At 57.6% G+C, this 19,362-nt stretch overlaps 1 protein-coding gene and 1 long non-coding RNA gene across 9 annotated transcripts in view; one reads left to right on the forward strand and one right to left on the reverse strand.

Moving 5' to 3' along the window:
* SHANK3 (SH3 and multiple ankyrin repeat domains 3) overlaps nucleotides 1-19,362 on the forward strand; it is a 265,221-nt gene that overhangs the window by 196,012 nt on the left and 49,847 nt on the right. For all 8 annotated transcript variants that reach the window (XR_010430985.1, XR_010430983.1, XR_010430984.1 and 5 more), the window contains exons 16-17: nucleotides 10,757-10,839; nucleotides 18,338-18,462. Coding sequence is in view for 5 of the 8 variants with exons in the window: in XM_064656805.1 (XP_064512875.1) it covers nucleotides 10,757-10,839; nucleotides 18,338-18,462 (208 nt within the window). In the remaining 3 variants the exon portion in view is untranslated. The remainder of the gene's footprint in view (nucleotides 1-10,756; nucleotides 10,840-18,337; nucleotides 18,463-19,362) is intronic.
* LOC135415233 (uncharacterized) lies at nucleotides 4,910-10,760 on the reverse strand. Its single transcript, XR_010431021.1, has 2 exons — nucleotides 10,301-10,760; nucleotides 4,910-5,983 (listed from the first exon to the last, which is right to left on the reverse strand). It is a non-coding gene; the product is annotated as an uncharacterized LOC135415233 (long non-coding RNA).

A 19,362-nucleotide genomic window follows, 5' to 3' on the forward strand; every position in this document is an offset into this window, starting at 1 on the left:
TAATTAACTTTCAGGCTGGTGATTACTTGGATGGTTGATCTTTCTTTAAAAAAAATCAGTATTCTGCTCGTTTTCCCGAAGTTTCTGCGGCGTTTATGTCGTTTCCTGTCTTTTTAGGAATATTTATCAGCATCCTGTTCCCTCCGTGTTCCCATGGGGGAAGTATTAATTAGCCAAGCGTTGGTGCAAGTCTTAATCAGCAAAGTTTTCCCATTCCTGTTTCTGTCTCAAGGTTTGTCATGCGTGGTCTCCACAAAGAGAGGCCTCTTTCCTTCCTTGTTTTTTAAACTGATGTGGACCAAAAGAATCATGGAATCTTTAGGATATGAGCTGGGGCTGGAGAAGCACTCCCAGACCACTGAGTCCAAACTGTGCCCAATCCCCACCTTGTCCCCCAGCCCAGAGTGCCATGGCCAGGCCTTCCTTGGATGACCTGCTGCCAGGGAACAAGGGCCAGGCCAAGGGGAAACGGCCTCAGGCTGGGCCAGGGGAGGGTCAGGTTGGGGCTGAGGAGGAATTTGTTGCTGGAAAGGGTGGGGAGGCCTTGGCAGGGGCTGCCCAGGGAGGTTTGGAGTGCCCAGCCCTGGAGGTGTCCCAGGAAGGCCTGGCCGTGGCACTCAGTGCTCTGGGCTGGGGGACAAGGTGGGGATGGGGCACAGGGTGGATCCATGGGCTGGGAGGGCTTTTCCAGCCTCAGGGACTCTGTGAAAATCAAATGAACTGTTTTTCTCATGGTGTCTTTGCTGGTTGGAAACCCTCTGCAAACCCTGAGTGTGAAATTACCAGGAGAGGAGAGAGAAAAAAAAGGTTTTGTTTCTGGGTGTTCATATTCTAAACAGAGATGACAAAACATGCAGTGAGAACCAGAGTTGTGTTAACTTAAAGTTACTCTTAATTACAGTAAGAAGTTAATGATAATTATTATGGAGGAAATGTGTCAGACTCAGGGGAAACACAGTATTAGAATGAGAATTGTGGAAATTACTGGATATCGTGAGTACGACATGGAAACCTGAGTCCAGGGAGGAGACACTGTGGTGGAGGCAGCAGTGTGGGGATCCTGGAATGGTTTGGATGGGAAAGGACCTTAAAGCCCCTCCAGTGCCACCCCTGCCATGGACAGGGACACCTTCCACTGGCCCAGGTTGCTACAACCTGGCCTTGGACACTTCCAGGGATCCAGGGGCAGCCACAGCTTCTCTGGGCAACCTGGGCCAGGGCCTGCCCACCCTCCCAGTCAGGAATTCCTTCCCAATATCCCATCTAACCCTGCCCTCTGGTGTCTGTGACCCCTGATGGGGACATCCCAACATTCCAAGGGTCTTTCCTGTGGCCAGTCTGAGGGGCAGCCTTGGTGGGTCCGTGTGTGCTCTCAGGGAGGTGCCCGACCTCGGAGCTGGCACCTGCTGCTGCTGGGAATTCTGTCCAGGGCTACTCTGAGGGTGAGAGCTGAGACATGGACATTTTATCTGCTGGCACACACAGGGTGGGCACAGCCATCCATGGCACCACCAGGGCGTTGTAAAGGTCCCCTCTGACTCATCCCGGGAATCAGGCGATGACAAGAGTCTGCTGGCACCGGGAACCATCCCCGTGGGTGCCAGAACAGCCAGGGAGCAGCTGCAGCCTGAGGTGCTCCATCCACGAGTCTCTGCTCTTGGAGAAATTAAATAATTACTATTGAGCCCTTGGAGAATTAGGACTTAATTGGTTAAATCTCGAGTTGCAGCAGCACCCCTGGGAAAACAGGAGGATGTGTAGGATGGAGTGGGGCCTTGCTTAGGACCCGTTTCAACTCCTGCATGGCAAGTGGTGCCTGCTGGAGGCAGAAGCAGCTCTTGGAAGCTGGACAGGGCAGCAGGCCCAGGGAATGAGGGGTTATCTGAGCCCTGGGAAGCTGGATCCAGCTCTGTCCTTTCCCACTGGCAGCTCCTGGCCGTGTCCAGCAGAGCTCCCCGTGCCCAGCTCAGCTGTGCCCAGGCCTTGGGGGTCTCCACAGCAGCTCCTCGTGTCCATGGGCTGCCTGGGGATGCCAGGGAGCCCAGGGCTCATCCTGGCTGAGGGCAGGGAATCCTCATTCCCCCTTCTGCCCAGGAACTGTCACCTCACCAGTGGCCAGGGGGGTTGGAATGAGGTCCAGTCTGGGATCTCTCTCCAGCCACGAGACCATGGGAGAAGCGGATGAATTTCTTGGAGCATGAAGAAGGAAGGTGTTTAAGGCTGTGGATCATCCCTTCCCACCACTCTTCATGGAATCATGGAATATCCTGAGCTGGAAGGGACCCACAGGATCATCGATCCAACTCCTGGCCCTGCACAGACACCCCAACAATCCCACCCTGGCCCTGAGAATGTTGTCCAAACACTCCTGGAGCTCTGGGGCCGTGACCACTGCCCTGGAATGGCTTCCCAGTGCCAGAGGGCAGGGTTAGAGGGGATATGGGGAAGGAATTCTTGGCTATGAGAGTAGGGAGGCCCTGGCCCAGGTTGCCCAGAGAAGCTGTGGCTGCCCCTGGATCCCTGGAAGTGTCCAAGGCCAGGTTGGAGCAACCTGGGCTAGTGGAAGGTGTCCCTGCCCGTGTCAGGGGTTTGGAATGAGATGGTCTTTGAGGTCCCTTCCAACCCAAACCATCCTGGGATTCTGTGGTCTTGCTTTTTTCCCAGTTTTCTTGTATACTTTCCCAGAATGGGGGATCAGAGTTACCACGGTTATTTAACATGTGGGGTCACCTTGGCTGTACCAGTGGCAGAAAATTCCATGTCCAGCTCACTTGGCTCATCATTCCTGACTGCTGTAGGACATTGGGCTGAGACTCTTCCACCAGCTGTGCTCCATATCCCCAAATCCTTCTCCCTGGTGTTGATGGTCAGCTCAGAGCTGGGATTTTGGGTGGGAATGATTTTTTCCCACGTGCATCAGTTTTTCTCCACCTCACTGTTCATTGATTTTATGAAGATTCTACTGCTCCCCGTGGTTTTCCTCACCTTTATTATCCTGAATAATTGAGCATCATCAGCAAACCTTCTTCCCTCTCCTTCCTCCCTCCCTCCTGAACCATCTGGGGCCGGGCTGAGCCGTGAACGTCCTGGCCCCGATCCCGGGAGGCTCCGCCGCTGCCCTTTCCTCTGATGTGAAATCCAATCATTTATCTGGAACCTTTTAAGAAATTTAACACATAAAAAAACCTTCCTTTTCATCCCTCAGCACCTTCACTTCCTCGAGAGGTTTTAATGAGAGACCTTTCCGAGTGCCTTTGGAGATCTGAGCGGACGCGGGGGGAGTTTTTCTCCTCAGGTTAATTGGATCTCGGCTGCTTTTCCCACTGCTCATCCCCCCTGGCTGGCTGGAATGTCACCCCTCGCTCTGCTCTGGTGCTGGTGGGTCTCTGGAGTCTGGTTGTGGTTCTGTGGGTGTTTGTTTCCAGTGAGGACTTTGCTAAAGGTGCTGCTGAAGAGATGGTGGAGTTTGGCCAAGTCCTCCCGGCGTGATCCAGCTGGAGGCTGCAGGAGACACTTCCCAGCAATGTGGATTCAAACCCTTCCTCACTGAGGGGTTCTGGGGACCCAGAGGGCTCCCTGGTGTTGTTGACAGGAGCACTGAGTGTTGGGGTTTTACTCCCTTTCTGCAGAATCCCAGAGTTGCTGAAGGTGGGAAGGGACCTGCTTTACCCACATTGAATGTGCTTTGTCACGGGATCCCAGGATGGTTTGGTTTGGGAGGGGCCTTAAATCCCATCCAGCCCCACCCCTGCCATGGGCAGGGACACCTTCCACCAGCCCAGGTTGATCCAAGCCCCGTCCAGCCTGGCCTTGGACACTTCCAGGGATCCAGGGGCAGCCACAGCTTCTCTGGGCAACCTGGGCCAGGGCCTCCCCACCCTCCCAGCCAGCAATTCCTTCCCAATATCCCATCTAGCCCTGCCCTCTGGCACTGGGAAACCATTCCAGGGCAGTGGTCACAGCCCCAAGGCTGCCAGAGCTCCAGGAGTGTTTGGACAACATTCTCAGGGCCAGGGTGGGATTGTTGGGGTGTCTGTGCAGGGCCAGGGTGATGATCCCTGTGGGTCCCTTCCAGGGCCTGAAGGGGCTCCAGGAGAGCTGGAGAGGGACTGGGGACAAGGCCTGGAGGGACAGGACACAGGGAATGGCTTCCCAGTGCCAGAGGGCAGGGATGGATGGGATATTGGGAAGGAATTGCTGGCTGGGAGGGTGGGGAGGCCCTGGCCCAGGTTGCCCAGAGCATCTGTGGCTGCCCCTGGATCCCTGGAAGTGTCCAAGGCCAGGTTGGACGGGGCTTGGAGCAACCTGGGCTGGTGGAAGGTGTCCCTGCCCATGGCAGGGATGGCACTGGGTGACCTTTCAAGTCCTTCCCACCCAACCCAGTCCATGATTATATGGTTTTTGTTCCATAACCTCCCATGGAGAATCTTGGGTTTGGGGTCTGCCTGTGAGTATCTGACACTTCTGAATGTGAAACCCTCCCCCCAGCAGGGACCACAAATCCTGGATAGGTTCTGTGTTAGGGCTGTGCCTTGCCTGGGTGCTGCCGTGGTCCCAGGGCCATCTGACCCCGGGGAGGTTCCCACAGAATTCCCACTCTGGCTGCACTTGCAAACTGATTTCCTGAGTTTTGCTGCCATTTGGGAGTCGTTCCACAGCTCCATATTTGGGCTGCTGTGCTGTTTCCACATTTAACCTGCAGGAGATCACGATTCTTCCCATGTTCCTCCCCTGAAAAGCTTTGGGCTGTGCAGGGAGGATCCCTGGGTTCCGCTCTCCCCGTCTCCCTGTTGTTGAGCCGTTCCTGCCCTCTCCCAGTCCGTGGAGTTTATCTGTGCCCTGTCCCCAGCACGGTCCCTTTCGCAGCCCCATCCCTCTCCTGGGATAAATCCACGTTGTAGGATTTGGGTTTCCCAGCACTTGTTTTTGTTATCCCCACAAAGTGCCTCGTTCTTCCAGGACCCGTCGGGGGCGAGGGCCCGACTCCGTGGGCTCTGATCTCCTGGGTCATGGTCCTGTCCCTGACAGGTGACAGTTCCTGTGCCACCCCCCCTGTCCATGGCCATTCCCTGGCTAACCAGGATGGGTTTCTGGGCAGGTGGCCCATTCCCAGCTCTGAGGGGTGTTTGTTCCCTCATCTCTTCTGCTCATCCCCCGCCGACGTCGGCGTTGAACAAAGAGGTTCCTGTGGAGCAGAATTCCCACAGGTGACTCCAGCTCTGACAGGGATCAGAGCCTTCCTTTGCCTCCTTTTTTGGCAAATCCCAGTGTGCTGAAGATGTGACTGTGAGGGATGGGCTGAGCTGATTCCTCGTCCCCTCCGGTGCCAGGTGGGATAAACCTGGGATCAGACCCAGCTTTGCCTGTCCAGCTCTTCCCGTAGAAATCCAGCACAAACAGCTTCTTCCTGCTGCCATAAATGTCCCCCTGGTTTTTCCCAGGATTTATCTTCTGTGCCTCTCTGCCGTGGCATCTTTTCCTTGGCTGCTCTTTGGTGTTCCCAGCAAGCATCCCAAGCTTTTTCAGTGTCCCTGAATTCAGAGTCCAGGCAAAACATGTCTTGGACTTTCTGAGGCTTCTTGTTCCCTCGATGCCCTAAAAATTACTGGCTTAGTGGCTTTAAATGGAATCAGTCCTGAAAATGTTCTGGAAAACTGTCCATGTTCCAAAAGGGAAGGTGCTGCTTTTCCCTGCCTTTTGTTGCTGGTTTTCCTCTCTGCAGTAGCTGATCCTCAGGATTTCTCTGGTGCTCCAGCTGGGACCGAGCAGTGCTGCTCTGGGGCTTTTTAGTGGTGTCTGAAGTGGTGTGACCAGTCCTGGAGGGAATGTGATCCCAAAGAGCACATCCTTCCCAGGGGCTTCTGCTCTTCCAGGTTGGGGGGAATATGTGACTGGAAGTGGTTTCTTCTGGAGTTTCAGCCCCTTCTCAGCTGCCACTTTGGTTTTGATGTGGTTCCTAATCAGGGCCTTGATGAGCTGCCTCCTGAGGGAATTAAGCAGAAAGTCTGGGTGATGCCAATCAGGGCCTCAGGACCTTGGAGCCTGAGGAGAGAAGGCTCCAGGGAGAGCTGAGAGCCCCTGGCAGGGCCTAAAGGGGCTCCAGGAGAGCTGGAGAGGGACTGGGGACAAGGGATGGAGGGACAGGACACAGGGAATGGCTTCCCAGTGCCAGAGGGCAGGGATGGATGAGATATTGGGAAGGAATTCCTGGCTGGGAGGGTGGGCAGGCCCTGGTCCAGGTTGCCCAGAGCATCTGTGGCTGCCCCTGGATCCCTAGAAGTGTCCAAGGCCAGGTTGGACGGGGCTTGGAGCAACCTGGGCTCATGGAAGGTGTCCTTGCCCATGGCAGGAGGTGGCACTAAATGGGCTTTAAGGTCCCTTCCCACCCAATCCATTCTGGGATTCAGACATAAAAGGCCCATCAGGAAAATAAAAACCTGTTTGGGTTGATCCACTTGATTTCTCCCAGGAGAAAACGTTTCAGAGGTGCCACAGAACTTCCTGGTGGAAACACCTGTCGAGGACAGGAATGGCTGGGGAGGGAAGGCCCCTCACTGGGGACTTCTAAATGAATGTCCATCAAGAAGCTGATGCTGGTGGAGAGATCCTGGAACCCCAGAGCCCCTGAGGTTGGAAAAGCCCTCCCAGCCCATGGATCCACCCTGGGCCCCATCCCCACCTTGTCCCCCAGCCCAGAGCACTGAGTGCCACGGCCAGGCCTTCCTGGGACACCTCCAGGGCTGGGCACTCCAAACCTCCCTGGGCAGCCCCTGCCAAGGCCTCACCACCCTTTCCACGAGGAAAGGTGAGCAGGGACACCTTCCACCATCCAACCTGGCCTTGAGCACTTCCAGGTGTCCTCCTCGGGACTCTCTGCTCTTGCCCCCCATCCTTTGGGCCGTGTGGGGTCAGGGCCAGGCGGGGGGGTCGTTACCTAACCCGGGCCCACGTCACGGGGCTGTGGGGGCGGCCCTGGGGGGTGGGAGCTCCTCTCCCCGGCCCGCCCGGCTCGGGGTGCAGCCGTGGCAGTCACTGGAGCCAGGGGTGCCATTCATCTGGCAGAGGTGGGGGCGGCTCTGGGAGCAGGGGATGAATCACAGCTCCATTGACTTCCCTCCCAGCTCTCCATTGAGTCTAAAAGGAGCCCGGAGCCGTCGCTGGGGGTGCTGGTGTTCTCCTCGCCCACGGTTAACTCGCTGCCTCCCGGGGCCCCTGCGGCGGGGAGGGGATGGATCCAGGGCCTGGACAGCATTCCTGGGGGTGTATCCCCGGTCAGGCCCTCAGCCTGGCTCACCAGAGGGTGACACAGCTCTGAGATGGTGTTGGAGGCCTCTCCTGCCTCCAGCTTGCCCAGGCTCCTTCTGCATCTCCCATTTTCGTTTCCATAGTTTTCCCTGCAGCACTTTGCGCCTTTCCTTCGTTCCCTGCTGTTTTCCAGACCGTTTCTCCACTGGCAGCACCACGTGAATCCAAACCTGCTCCTCCAACGTGCTGCTGCCCTCTCTGCTGGGACCTTCTGCACGCTGAAGTTCTCTCTCTGTTCCCTCCTAAGGCTCGGTGAGCACGTTGAGCTCATCCCAAGGCAGACCCCAGTGAAATCCCGCTTGATCCATCCCTGCAGTTCAGCAGTGAAAAATGTGCCAATGCAGCTCTTTCCTCACCTTGCAGAGGTTTCTATCCCCTTGGTTTTTTATGGGAATGCCTTGTGAGAGCGTTGGGAATGCTCTGCTGCCATCAGGCTCCGTGTGGCAGCTCTGCCTTTCCCATGTTCAGGAGACCTGTTATTGTCCCCCAGAAATTGGGTTCCTTTGGCACATCCCGTTCCCTCCGATCCGTTCCACCTCCTGTTTGTCACCTGGATGGTTTATTAAACCTCTCTGCTGTTTGTTAGAGGATTTGCCAGGGAATTAAAGATGAGTTGCTTCGTTTTAGGCTTCCTTTGATCTTTCTATTGCCTGTTTATAGAGATGAGCATCATCCTTTGTGAGGCTCTCCAGGAATGCCAAGTGTGCCAGGTGAGCTCTGAGACAGCCATGGCACGAGTCAGGCACTTTCTGCCACCTCAGTGAGTTTCCCCAGGCCCAGAGAGTTGAAACAAACTCTAAATTCTTCCAACTCCTGGGGTTTTTTTACTGGAAAGTCAGAGCTTGGCTTTGCTGTTCTGGTGCCACCAGGAGTTGACTGGAGCTGGTTTGTACAGACCTAACCATGATATGAGTTGTTCACTTGATAGGTCATGGAATTATAGAATGATTTGGGTTGGAAGGGGCCTTAAAGATCATCTAGTCCTGCCCCCCACGGGCAGGGAACCTTCCACTAGACCAGGTTGCTCCAAGCTCTGTCCTAGATCATAGAAACCTGGAATTCTTTGGATTGGAAGGCACCTTAAAGCCCCTTCCATGGGCAGGGACACCTTCCACCAGCCCAGTCTGCTCCAATCCCCATCCAGCCTGGCCTTGGACACTTCCAGGGATCCAGGGGCAGCCACAACTGCTTGGATTCAGGAATTACAGTGTGAGGTTGTCCCACTCTCCTTACTCGGACGCGAGGGTTGTGTCACTGGAATGACCTTTCCCAGGCATGGGAATCTGCTTCCAGAGGGCTGCCCTACACCTGGAAAGGAGGATTTTGTTGGAGGGGGAAGAGTTTCACACCTATTGAGGAGCAGCTGCATAACCAGCTCTGCTTTTGGGGCAGGAGATGCGTGAGGTGACACGAATGGGGGGCTCCGTGACACCCTTAAAGTGCCTCCCAGTTCTGTTGGAGTTTCTCCATGGCTGGGCACTTCGTTGCATGAAGTCCCTGGGTTTTCAGATTCCCTGTTTTCCGTGGATAATGTGGAAGCACATCCATAATTACAGCACGAAGTATCAGGGAATTGCAGGGAATTCAGGCTCTGTGTCGCTTTACATTCCATGGATGACGTTTGTATGTCCTCGTATGCAATCCCCGTGTGCATCAGCTTTTGGGATGCCCTTCCCCGGCTCTGGAAAACGCGGGAATATTTCTATATTCCTTGCAGGAGCCGGGTGCTGTCGTGGCGTTGCCGGCAGAACCGGTGGGATTGGGATGCCTGGAAATGCTGCAGGTGGGCGGATGCAGAGGAGGGTCCTGTCCCGGTGCCCGTCGGTCACGGGGAGCACACACGGGAACGTGGTGATCCCCGACCGTCCCTCCGGCACCACCCGCTGCCTCCCCACCCCTGTGCCAGCCCTCCGGGTCCCCGCGGGTGGCACGGGGGTCCCTGGCAGGTGATCCCTTCCCTCCGGAGGGGCAGGAGGAGCGGGGAGGGGGAGGCGTGTGCCGGCCCCGGTACCGCAGTGTGATTCCCGCTGCTCCGTGCCAGCTCCTGGATCCACATCCCCTGGATCCACATCCCCTCCCTCTGCCCCCTCGCTCTGCCCGTGCCGTGGCAGGGAGGCTCTGGGGGGGATTCGTTCCCGCTGCCACGCTCCGGGCAGATCCTTCGCCGCCGGTCCTGGCCCTGCCGGGGATCCTCCCCATCCCCATCGCTCCCATCGCTCCCATCGCTCCCATCGCTCTCCAGCACAGTGGGAAGGGGATGCAGCAGCCCCTTCACCCGGGGATGAGCAGGGGGCTTCGCTTCTCCATCTCTTGATCGCTCCCCATCCCTCCCATCGCTCCCCATCACGTTGGGAAGGGGATGCAGCAGCCCCTTCACCCGGGGACGAGCGGAGAGATTCACTTCTCCACCTCTTGATCGCTCCCCGTCCCTCCCATCGCTCTCCAGCACAGTGGGAAGGGGATGCAGCAGCCCCGTCACCCGGGGATGAGCAGGGGGCTCGCTTCTCCATCTCTTGATCGCTGCCCTTCTCTCCCACCGCTCCCATCTCTCCCATCGCTCCCTCCTCGCCGCTCCCGCTTTGGCTCCTTGTGCCGCCTCCCCCCTTTCCCGGCGCTGCCGAGAAGCCGGACCCGGGTCCCTGATTAATTCGGCTCTGATGTCAGACATGCGGCTCTGCTGGGAGGGATTTGCAGAGGGCTGCGTTTGCTCCGAGCGTCCCCCTCCCGCGCCCCCCGCCCCTCCCGCCGCGCGTCGATGGCATTTGGGGAAGGGGCTCCGGTGGGCGCCGGCCCCGCGGAGCTGCCGCCGCTCCACCCGCCGCCGGATCCTCCCGGTTCTTCCCCGCCGGTGCCTTTGTTAAAGTGGGACAAGGAAATGCATCCCCCCTGCTCCTGGCAGACCGTCACTTAGCAACGCGGCGGGGAGGGGGGGGGGATTTTGGGAGAAGATCCGAGCGCCGGGATGAGGATTTAAACTCTGCCGTGCTCAACTCACCAAAGAGGCACCTTCTCCTTTTCGTCGAGCGGCCGATTTTTTTTTTTTTCCGCGTGAGAGGCAACCGGGAAGTCTGAGAGAGCCGATCCCCCGATGCCCCCCCACGCTCCGGGCAGCCTTTAAAGGGGATCCCGAGGGGATCTGTATCCCTGCATTCCTATGCAGGTGACTGCGAGGGGGCCCGGTGGGCAGCAGGGTGATCCAGGCAGCCGGGGCTTTCCTCCTCCTCCTCCTCCTCCTCCTCCACGCTGAGGGAAAGTAGCTTTTCATCTTTTTTCATTCTGACTTTGGGCAAAAGGGAGGGGAGGGGAAGCAGCTTGAGCCCAACTCCCCGCTGAGATGAGACGGTGGATGAGAAGAGGTCTCCTTGTCACAGGCACAAAGGCCACCTCCGCCTGGCAGCATGGTGCTGAAATCTAACCCTGGCATCATTCTCTTGTGCTCTTTCCTGCCCAGTGACTACATCATTGAGGAGAAGACGGCCGTGCTGCAGAAGAGGGAGCATGAGGGATTCGGGTTTGTATTGCGAGGGGCCAAAGGTAAGGGCTGCTTCTTTCGCTGGCTCTGGGGCTGGGGCGGGAAGCGCCTTCTCCTCACCCTGCCCGGGCTCCGCATCCCCAAATTCCCGTGCCCGGCAGCCCTGGGAATTGGGGGCTCTTCAGGGGACTCTCTTCTCCGGCTCTCTCCTTGCCCGGGTGCCGTCGTGGCGGGCGGGCAGCGCTCACACTTTCCGGGGGGTTCCGGTGCAGGTGCTGCTCTTGGTGGCTTTGAGATCCCGGGAATGTTCACTCCTCCCCGTTCCCCGGGAGCGTGACCCGGGTGCAGCCCCGTGGCATCCGTGGCGTTTTCGGTTCGAATGCTGGAGGTGTTTCGCTGTACTTTGACTGGGGGGAGTTGGGGTCCTTTGAGGAGCCCCGGTCGTGCTGGGGTTCCCCGGGGAAAACCGGGAGAGGTGTGTCCTGCAGCTCCCACCGTCCCTTCGGTCCCGTGCCGCTCATTCCCGGGGCACCCCGGGGTGCTCCCGTGGCCGGACCTCAGGTGGGTGGTTCCTGTGGCTTCTCCTGCCAGAAATCCATCTTTGTGCTGCAAAAAAAAGAGGCCCTTGGGGACCGGGAATGAATGTGCTCCTATGGATACAGGGAACGGGCTTCGGCTCCCGTGCTCGGGAGGCAGGAACGCCTCCGGCCGGAGAGCCCCGTCCCTCCCCGGCACTTCCAGGCTCTTGGAAGCAGAGGGACAGTGGGAGCAGGGGGACAATGGTGCAGCTCTGTCCCTTCCATGTAGGATGTAGCAAGGTGTGGGAGGGAAAGCTGGAAGCAGCTCCTGGGGAGTGCTGCTCCTTCCCCGGACCTCGGTGCGGCTGCGGATTCGGGCTTTGATCTCCGGGGGGGAATTTCGGGGGGGATTCCTGGATCGCCTTTGTTCTGCCCATGGAAGGGCTCGGGGCCGGTGGGTGTGTTTGCATCCCTGTTGGAATATGGTTGCTGTCTCTTCCTCCCTCTCTCTCTCCCCTTCCCTATGGATGTGACATACGTGTCTGTCCGTGTGTAGCATGAAGTGAAACTTCACGGCTCAAAATGGCATCCATTTTTTTTTCCCGGATCAATCTTGCCCCTATTGTGTTGGGAAAAACGGATACATTCAGTCCCGTTGCCCCATTTTCCCCCCCTTTTTTTTTATTTATTTTTTTCCTTCTTTCCCCTCCCGACGTTTTCAGGCTCTGCCTCTCCCTTTGTCTGCCGAGGCTGAAGGCAGGACCGGGAGCGGATGAAGTGGGCGTGTGGCTGTGTGGGATTTGGGAATCCTGGCGGTGCTGCAGGGCACCGGGAAGCGCGTGGCTGCAGAGGGTCGTGGCGTGGAAGCCGCCGGAGCGTGGGCACAGGCTGGGAGGCTCCCCAAGCCCCTCAGGGAGCAGCGTTCCCTCCACAGGGAGGTGAATGTGGTGGCTCGATCCCCCCGTGTTTCCCAGCCCCTCATCCCGGTGCTCCGTGGGGTTCGGGCTGGAAGGAGCTCTGGGATTGTCTGCGTGGCCCCGTCGGTGTCACCACCACTCCATTGAGGGAAAACCGCTTCAGGAATCGTGGTGTGAAGAGGAAAAAGGGGTCTGGAAATGGGGGGATCAGAGGATCATCCCTTGCAGGGGTGGGAGATGGATATTGTGGACTCAGCTGGATGATCCTCAAAGGAATCTGCTCTTCGTGCTGCAGGGAGGGTGTGAAAATCCTTCCTGGCTCCTCTCAGTCCTGCTGAGGGTTCGTTCCTTCCCCAGCCCGAATCTGTCCCTGTGAACCCCTCCGGGAAGAGGGCTCAGGCTCTGCACCATCCTGGAGAACCAGCCCTTCCCAGCCCGTCCCATCTCCACCTCTGCCCCGTTCCGGAGGAGGTGACATCCCGGTCAGACCAACTGAGCCTTTGGACAGAGCTGATTTTATTTCATCCTGGTCTCTGCAGGGGATGAGCTGCAGCATTTGGACCTGGGGCTTCCCTGCAGCCATTGCCTGGGAATGCCCAGAGGAGCTGTGGCTGCCCCTGGATCCCTGGAAGTGTCCCAGGCCAGGCTGGAGCAACCTGGGCTGGTGGAAGGTGTCCCTGCCCAGGGCAGGGGTAGCACTGGATGGGCTTTAAGGTCCCTTCCCACCCAAACCATCCTGGGATTCCATGATTAGGGAATCCTGTGGAGCAAATGGGAAGGGCTGGAGCAGCCCCTTCTCTCCGTGATGAGCCAGAGGATTCACTTCTCCTTCCCTTGGCCCAGAGAGGTCCCAGCCTGTCACACACTCAAATCAGGGACCTGCTCAAGGTGCTGAAAGGCATTTCTTGGCTTACAACAGGGTCAGGTTGGGGCTGAGGAGGAATTTGTTGCTGGAAAGGGTGGGGAGGCCTTGGCAGGGGCTGCCCAGGGAGGTTTGGAGTGCCCAGCCCTGGAGGTGTCCCAGGAAGGCCTGGCCGTGGCACTCAGTGCTCTGGGCTGGGGGACAAGGTGGGGATGGGGCCCAGGGGGGATCCATGGGCTGGGAGGGCTTTTCCAACCTCAGGGGCTCTGGGGTCCTGAACTCACCAGTCAAACCTTCCATGCCCAGACTGGAGCATCTCCCTCTTCCCAGCCAACCCATCAGGCACTGTCTGTTTGGTCATTTAATTCCTGAAATATTCCTGAGCTGGGGCCACCCTGTGAGCAGTGGGTGTTACAGCTCCCTCAGGGACTGCTCCTCACACCCTGTCTCCAAATCCACTCTGCCCATTCCCAGGCCAGTCAGTGCCTGTTGGCATCTGGTTGTGGTGGGTTTTTGTGGGAGCAGAGGCACAGGGAGCACCTGACTTGGGAATTTACACTCTAAGGAGTAGATCCCATCCCTGGAAGTGTCCAAGGCCAGGTTGGACGGGGCTTGGAGCAACCTGGGCTAGTGGAAGGTGTCCCTGCCCATGGCAGGGGTGGCATTGGATGGGCTTTAAGGTCCCTTCCAAACCAAATCACTCTGGGATTCTATGATTTTATGGATAACAAGGATATCACCATCAATACAAACAGTATATTAAAAAAAGAAAAAGGAAATGGCTCCAAGAGTTTGCTCAAGGGCAGAGCTTTTGTCTGTTTGTCTGGGGAGAACCAGGTTATTCCCAAAGTTCCAAGGTTATTTCATCCTGTGGTTCGTGTGTCTCCCGATGCAGCTGATCCCGTGGGAAGGACACTCCATGCTGATCCCTGCAGGGCTCACTTTGCTCCTGATCCTTCCCGAAGGATCAATCTTTTATCCCCCTCCTGTCCCCAGGCAGGTGCTTCACCTGCCTCTGCCCCAACACGGGATCCACACCCGTTTTCCAGGTTTATCCCACCTCGCCACAGCTCCCAGATCCTGCTGCTCATGGAGCAGGTGCCTGCCCTGGTCCCCAGAGCCCAGAGCCCCCCATATTCTCCTCTGCCCCTCAGTGCCCCTCCTGTGCCCCGTGTTGGTCCCACCTTGGAGCACAATTCCAGTGAGGAGCAGCTGAGGGAGCTGGGAAGGGTCTGGAGCAGCAGGAGGGGCTGAGGGAGCTGGGGGGGCTCATCCTGGAGCAAAGGAGGCTCAGGGGGGACCTTCTGGCTCTGCAAGTCCCTGCCAGGAGGGGGGAGCCGGGGGGGGTCGGGCTCTGCTGCCAGGGAACAAGGGCCATGCCAAGGGGAAACGGCCTCAGGCTGGGCCAGGGGAGGGTCAGGTTGGATATTGGGGAAATTCCTCCCTGGAAAGGGTTTTCCAGCCCTGGCACAGCTGCCCAGGCAGGGATGGAGTCCCCCCTTCCCTGGAGATTTCCAAGCCCTGTGGATGTGGCACTTGTAGGGCAGTGGTGGCCTTGGGGGAACAGTTGGACTTGGTGTCTTGGAGGCTTTTCCGACCTCGGTGATTCCAGGATTCCCTGCTTCCACCTGGTTTGGCTGCATTTCCTCACAGGAAGGTTCCAGTTTGCTGTTCAGCCTCAGCTGTTGGGTTTTCATCCCAGCCAGAGCCACTGGGATCACAGACACTTGGATCCCTCAGGGAGTTCCATAAGGGCTCGGTGCTTGCCGGGATCTGTGGGATTAGTGGATCCTTTGAGGGTGCTTTAGTCCTTTCCTGTCCTGTGGGAAGCTCAGGAGCCCCTTCCCAACCCTGGGAGGGTGTTGCAGGAAGTGCAGTCAGAGCTCAAGGATCTTCTTGTTGGTCTGGGAATGTTGTCCCCAAGCCCTGCAGTAAGACTTTGGGATACAACACTGGGATCATCATGGAAATGAAGGGCTCACTGATGGTTTCCAGACCTTGGCTCTTGTGCAGAGGAGTTCTGGGACACTTGGTGACCCTCGGGAAGGACAGGAATTGGGACTGGGGGTGTTGGGTCATCCCTGTTGAGGGTGGTGTGATCCTTGTGGAGATCTAATGGAAAACTGGGGACAAGGCCCAGCAGAGTCTGGAATTTGCATTATCCCACTCTTTTAGAGGAGCCTTAGGAATTTAAACACTCAGGAGCCGATTTTAATTCCCTGCCCCAAGGAATGGGGGGGTGAGGAGCAGGAAAGGCCTCGACTGCACAGACCCTGCTCAGGAATAATTAAAATATCCATGTTGTCCACCCTGTTCCCAACAGAGGGTTTGGTGCCTCCAGGATGGGGTTTGGTGGCTCTGAGAGGAGGTTTGATTCCCCTAGGATGGGATTTTATGCCCCCAGGAGGAGGTTTGGGGCCTCCAGGATGGATTTTGGTGCCTCCAGGATGGGATTTGTTGCCCCCGGGCCTTCCTGGTGATCCAGCTCTGCCAGGTCTTCTCCCACAGCTGGAGCTGGAATTCCTCCTATGGGACAGCCTAGACTGAGGGGTTTTTAAGGCCAGGAAGTGTCCAAATTGCACAACCAGAGCTGTGGTGGCTCCTCGAGAGGTTTAAATTCTGCTTCCCGAGATTTAAAGTCGTTGGCTTTGGCAAAAATCTTTGGGTGGCCCTGGATGGGCTTTAAGGTCCCTCCCAAGCCAAAGCATTCCATGATTTTTGTGACCATGAGGGTCCCAGCTCCTCCATCCACTGCCTGCCATGGATGTTGAGGACACTGGGAGCAGTCATCCCTCCAAACCTGCTCTCCAAGGAGAAGAGGATTAATTCATGTTTAAGTCCATTTTTAGAGCTTCTTTCCCATTCCCTGTGACCAAGTCCTGGGACTCCAGGCAGTGCCACTCCCCCTGTCTCCCTGTGTCCCCATCCCGGATTAAATGACGCTCCTGGGATTTGTTCCACAGGGATACAGCTCTTAATTCAGGATTCATTTTCTTGTTTGCTGAGCCTTTACGGCCCCGGTGACACTTTTCCCAGCTCGTGTCTCACGACGTGCACTCGCTGCAGGTTCCAGCCCACGGGAAGGGCTGTGCCTGGAGTGACACGTGGATGACACGGAGGGAACAGGCTGGGAGCTGGGATCTGCTGCCTTCACTTCATCTGAGTGCCCTGTCAGGTGACATCTGGGATTATATCCTTGCCCAGAGAAGCTGTGGCTGCCTCTGGATCCCTGGAATTGTCCAAGGGCAGGTTGGAGCAACCTGGGCTGGTGGAAGGTGTCCCTGCCCATGGCAGGGGTGGGGCTGGATGAGCTTCAAGGTCCCTTCCCACCCAAACCATTCCATGATTCCGTGGTTGCACCTAAACAGGAGGTCAACTGCTGGAGTTTTTGGTGCCCCCAACAGCAGGAGGACGTGGAGCTGCTGGAGAGAGTCCAGAGGAGGCCCCGGAGCTGCTGCCAGGGCTGGAGCCCCTCTGCTCTGGAGCCAGGCTGGGAGAGCTGGGGGGGTTCCCCTGGAGAAGAGAAGGCTCCAGGGAGAGCTGAGAGCCCCTGGCAGGGCCTAAAGGGGCTCCAGGAGAGCTGGAGAGGGACTGGGGACAAGGGATGGAGGGACAGGACACAGGGAATGGCTTCCCAGTGCCAGAGGGCAGGGTCAGATGGGATACTGGGAAGGAATTAATGGATGGCAGGGTGGTGAGGGTGGTGGCTGCCCCTGGATCCCTGGAAGTGTCCAAGGCCAGGTTGGACAGGGATTGGAGCAACCTGGGCTGGTGGAAGGTGTCCCTGCCCATGGCAGGGGGTGGCACTGGATGGGCATTAATGTCCCTTCCACCCAAACCATTCTGGGATTCCATGATTCCCAAGAGCATCCTTGGTGACCGAGGTAGGATTTTAGGATTTTGATCTGCTTTAGGATTTTTCCATTGGGAAACGCAGCGGGGGATGGGGGGGAGCAGCCACTGTGATAACACAGTTTGCTCACATCAGTCTCCTTCCCCTGGCTGGCAAACCAATTAAATTGTCATCTGTCCAACTCCACCCTCCCCAGGGATCAGGATTTGACTTTAACATTTCTGTGGCTTAATTCGGGCGCGTGTGCTCCGGGAGGGCAGCGCCGGGTCCCGCCTCGTGCTGCTTTTCCACAGAGACCATATGTCTCATTAGCATTATGGAAATAATTTACTTGACATTCACAGCCTTCCAGCCTCCCCTTTTTCTGGTTTCCAGCCCTCCAGGTCTTTCTCACCTCGTGCCTCACGCCCTTCTCCGCTCAGGTCTGGCCTAAGGGGCCAGATTTTGCACCAAATCCTGGTGGTTCTTTGAACCCCAGAGCACTCAGAGAACTTGCTGGTCAACGCTGGGCCAGGGGGTTGAATTTGTCACCGGGGAGGTCCCTCTGGAATCGAACATTCCATTGGCATTTCTAAAAATAGGGAGGGTGACTTGTCGGCTCTTGGCTCCCGTGGAAGGGGAGGAGTCGTGGAAAGCTGTTGGTGAAAAAGCATCTGAGATGGTTCAGCACGTTAACATCCTGTCAGGAGAAGTTGGTCTTGGGGTGGTGCTGGTCCATGGAGTGCAAAAAATCTTGCCTAAAATATGTAAATAAAGAATAAAGGAGGAATTGTCTTTGTGTGCACGAAATCAGGGTCTACAGGCTCTGAAATGGAGGAGAGTGTGGGTGACGTTGGCTGGAGTGACCTGACATCAAAGGAGATGCACTCCAAGGCCGTCCATGGGCTCTCTGATTCATCAGGGGGTTGACACAGCTCTTAAAATGCATTTTGGGGATAATTTAGGGGCGTGAGAACTTGTCTGGGCCTGATGACCCAGCGCAAAGGAGGCTCAGGGGGGACCTTCTGGCTCTGCAAGTCCCTGCCAGGAGGGGGGAGCCAGGGGGGGTCGGGCTCTGCTGCCAGGGAACAAGGGACAGGAGGAGAGGGAATAGCCTCAGGCTGGGCCAGGGGAGGGTCAGGTTGGATATTGGGAAAAATTCCTTCCTGGAAAGGGTTTTCCAGCCCTGGCACAGGGTGGAGTCCCCATCTCTGGAGGGATTTCCCAGCCCTGTGGATGTGGCACTTGGGGACATGGTCAGTGGTGGCCTTGGCAGTGCTGGGACGGTTGGACTCCGTGGTCTCATGGGCTTTTCCATCCCAGATGGATCCCTGGCTGGGAACGCCGTGGACGGGCACTGAACGCGTCTGAACCGACACAAGGACTTTCTTGGCCACCCCCTCAAGCCCTCCCTGCCTTTGTGTTTTGCAGCTGAGACCCCGATCGAGGAGTTCACCCCGACCCCGGCCTTCCCAGCGCTCCAGTACCTGGAATCAGTGGACGTGGAAGGGGTCGCTTGGAGAGCGGGGCTGCGCACGGGGGACTTTCTGATCGAGGTGAGCGCGGCCGCGGCTCCTCCGGGGCCACCCTGCTCAGGGGGTTCTCGTCTCCCAGGGGGTGTTTTGGGACGTGTGGCCTGTCCCAGGCGGGGGGTGGCGGCTGTGTCACTCGGGACGGGGGGATTTTGGCTGTTCCCCCAGCAGAGGTTGATTTAAGGAGTGGTTCTGGAGAGGGAACGTTGATCAGTTGGTGCTTTAGGGACTGGGCTTGGAGGAGCGTGGAGGAGGTGTTGCTGTGGGACCTTTGCAGGGGACAGTGGTGTCCTGAGCCGGGTGGGTTTGGGGTGAACAGGCCAGGTCTGGGTTTCTGAAGGCCAGAGAAGAGGCTCTTCCAGTGAGGCAGCCAAAGAACGGTCAAAGTGTTGGTCACTCAGCTGGTCTGTTCCATGTCTTGGTTCCGAAGGATCCCAGAGAGTTGGTTTCCAACAAGGATGTGCAGCGTTGGGGCAGGAAGGGATGTGGGACAGATCCTGCCCCTTCCAAGGGAGCGCTGCTGGCAGGAGGGGTGGGATGAGGCCGGAGGGATGTGGGGTCTGTGGAGTGACCATGGATTAGCACAGCCTGGGGTGGCCTGAGGAGAAGGACTTGGGGTGTTGGTGGGTGAGAGGCTGGACATGACCCAGCCCAGGACCCCCCGTGCCCTGGGCTGATCCCACAGCATGGGCAGCAGGGCAGGGGGGGATTCTGCCCCTCTGCCCCCTCAGCTGAGACCCCCCTGCAGAGCTGCTCCAGCCCTGGGAACAACAGCAGGAGGACGTGGAGCTGCTGGAGAGAGTCCAGAGGAGGCCCCGGAGCTGCTGCCAGGGCTGGAGCCCCTCTGCTCTGGAGTCAGGCTGGGAGAGCTGGGGGGGTTCCCCTGGAGAAGAGAAGGCTCCAGGGAGAGCTGAGAGCCCCTGG

This window comes from Pseudopipra pipra, chromosome 5 (genome assembly GCF_036250125.1).
Source record: "Pseudopipra pipra isolate bDixPip1 chromosome 5, bDixPip1.hap1, whole genome shotgun sequence".
Lineage (NCBI taxonomy): Eukaryota > Metazoa > Chordata > Aves > Passeriformes > Pipridae > Pseudopipra > Pseudopipra pipra.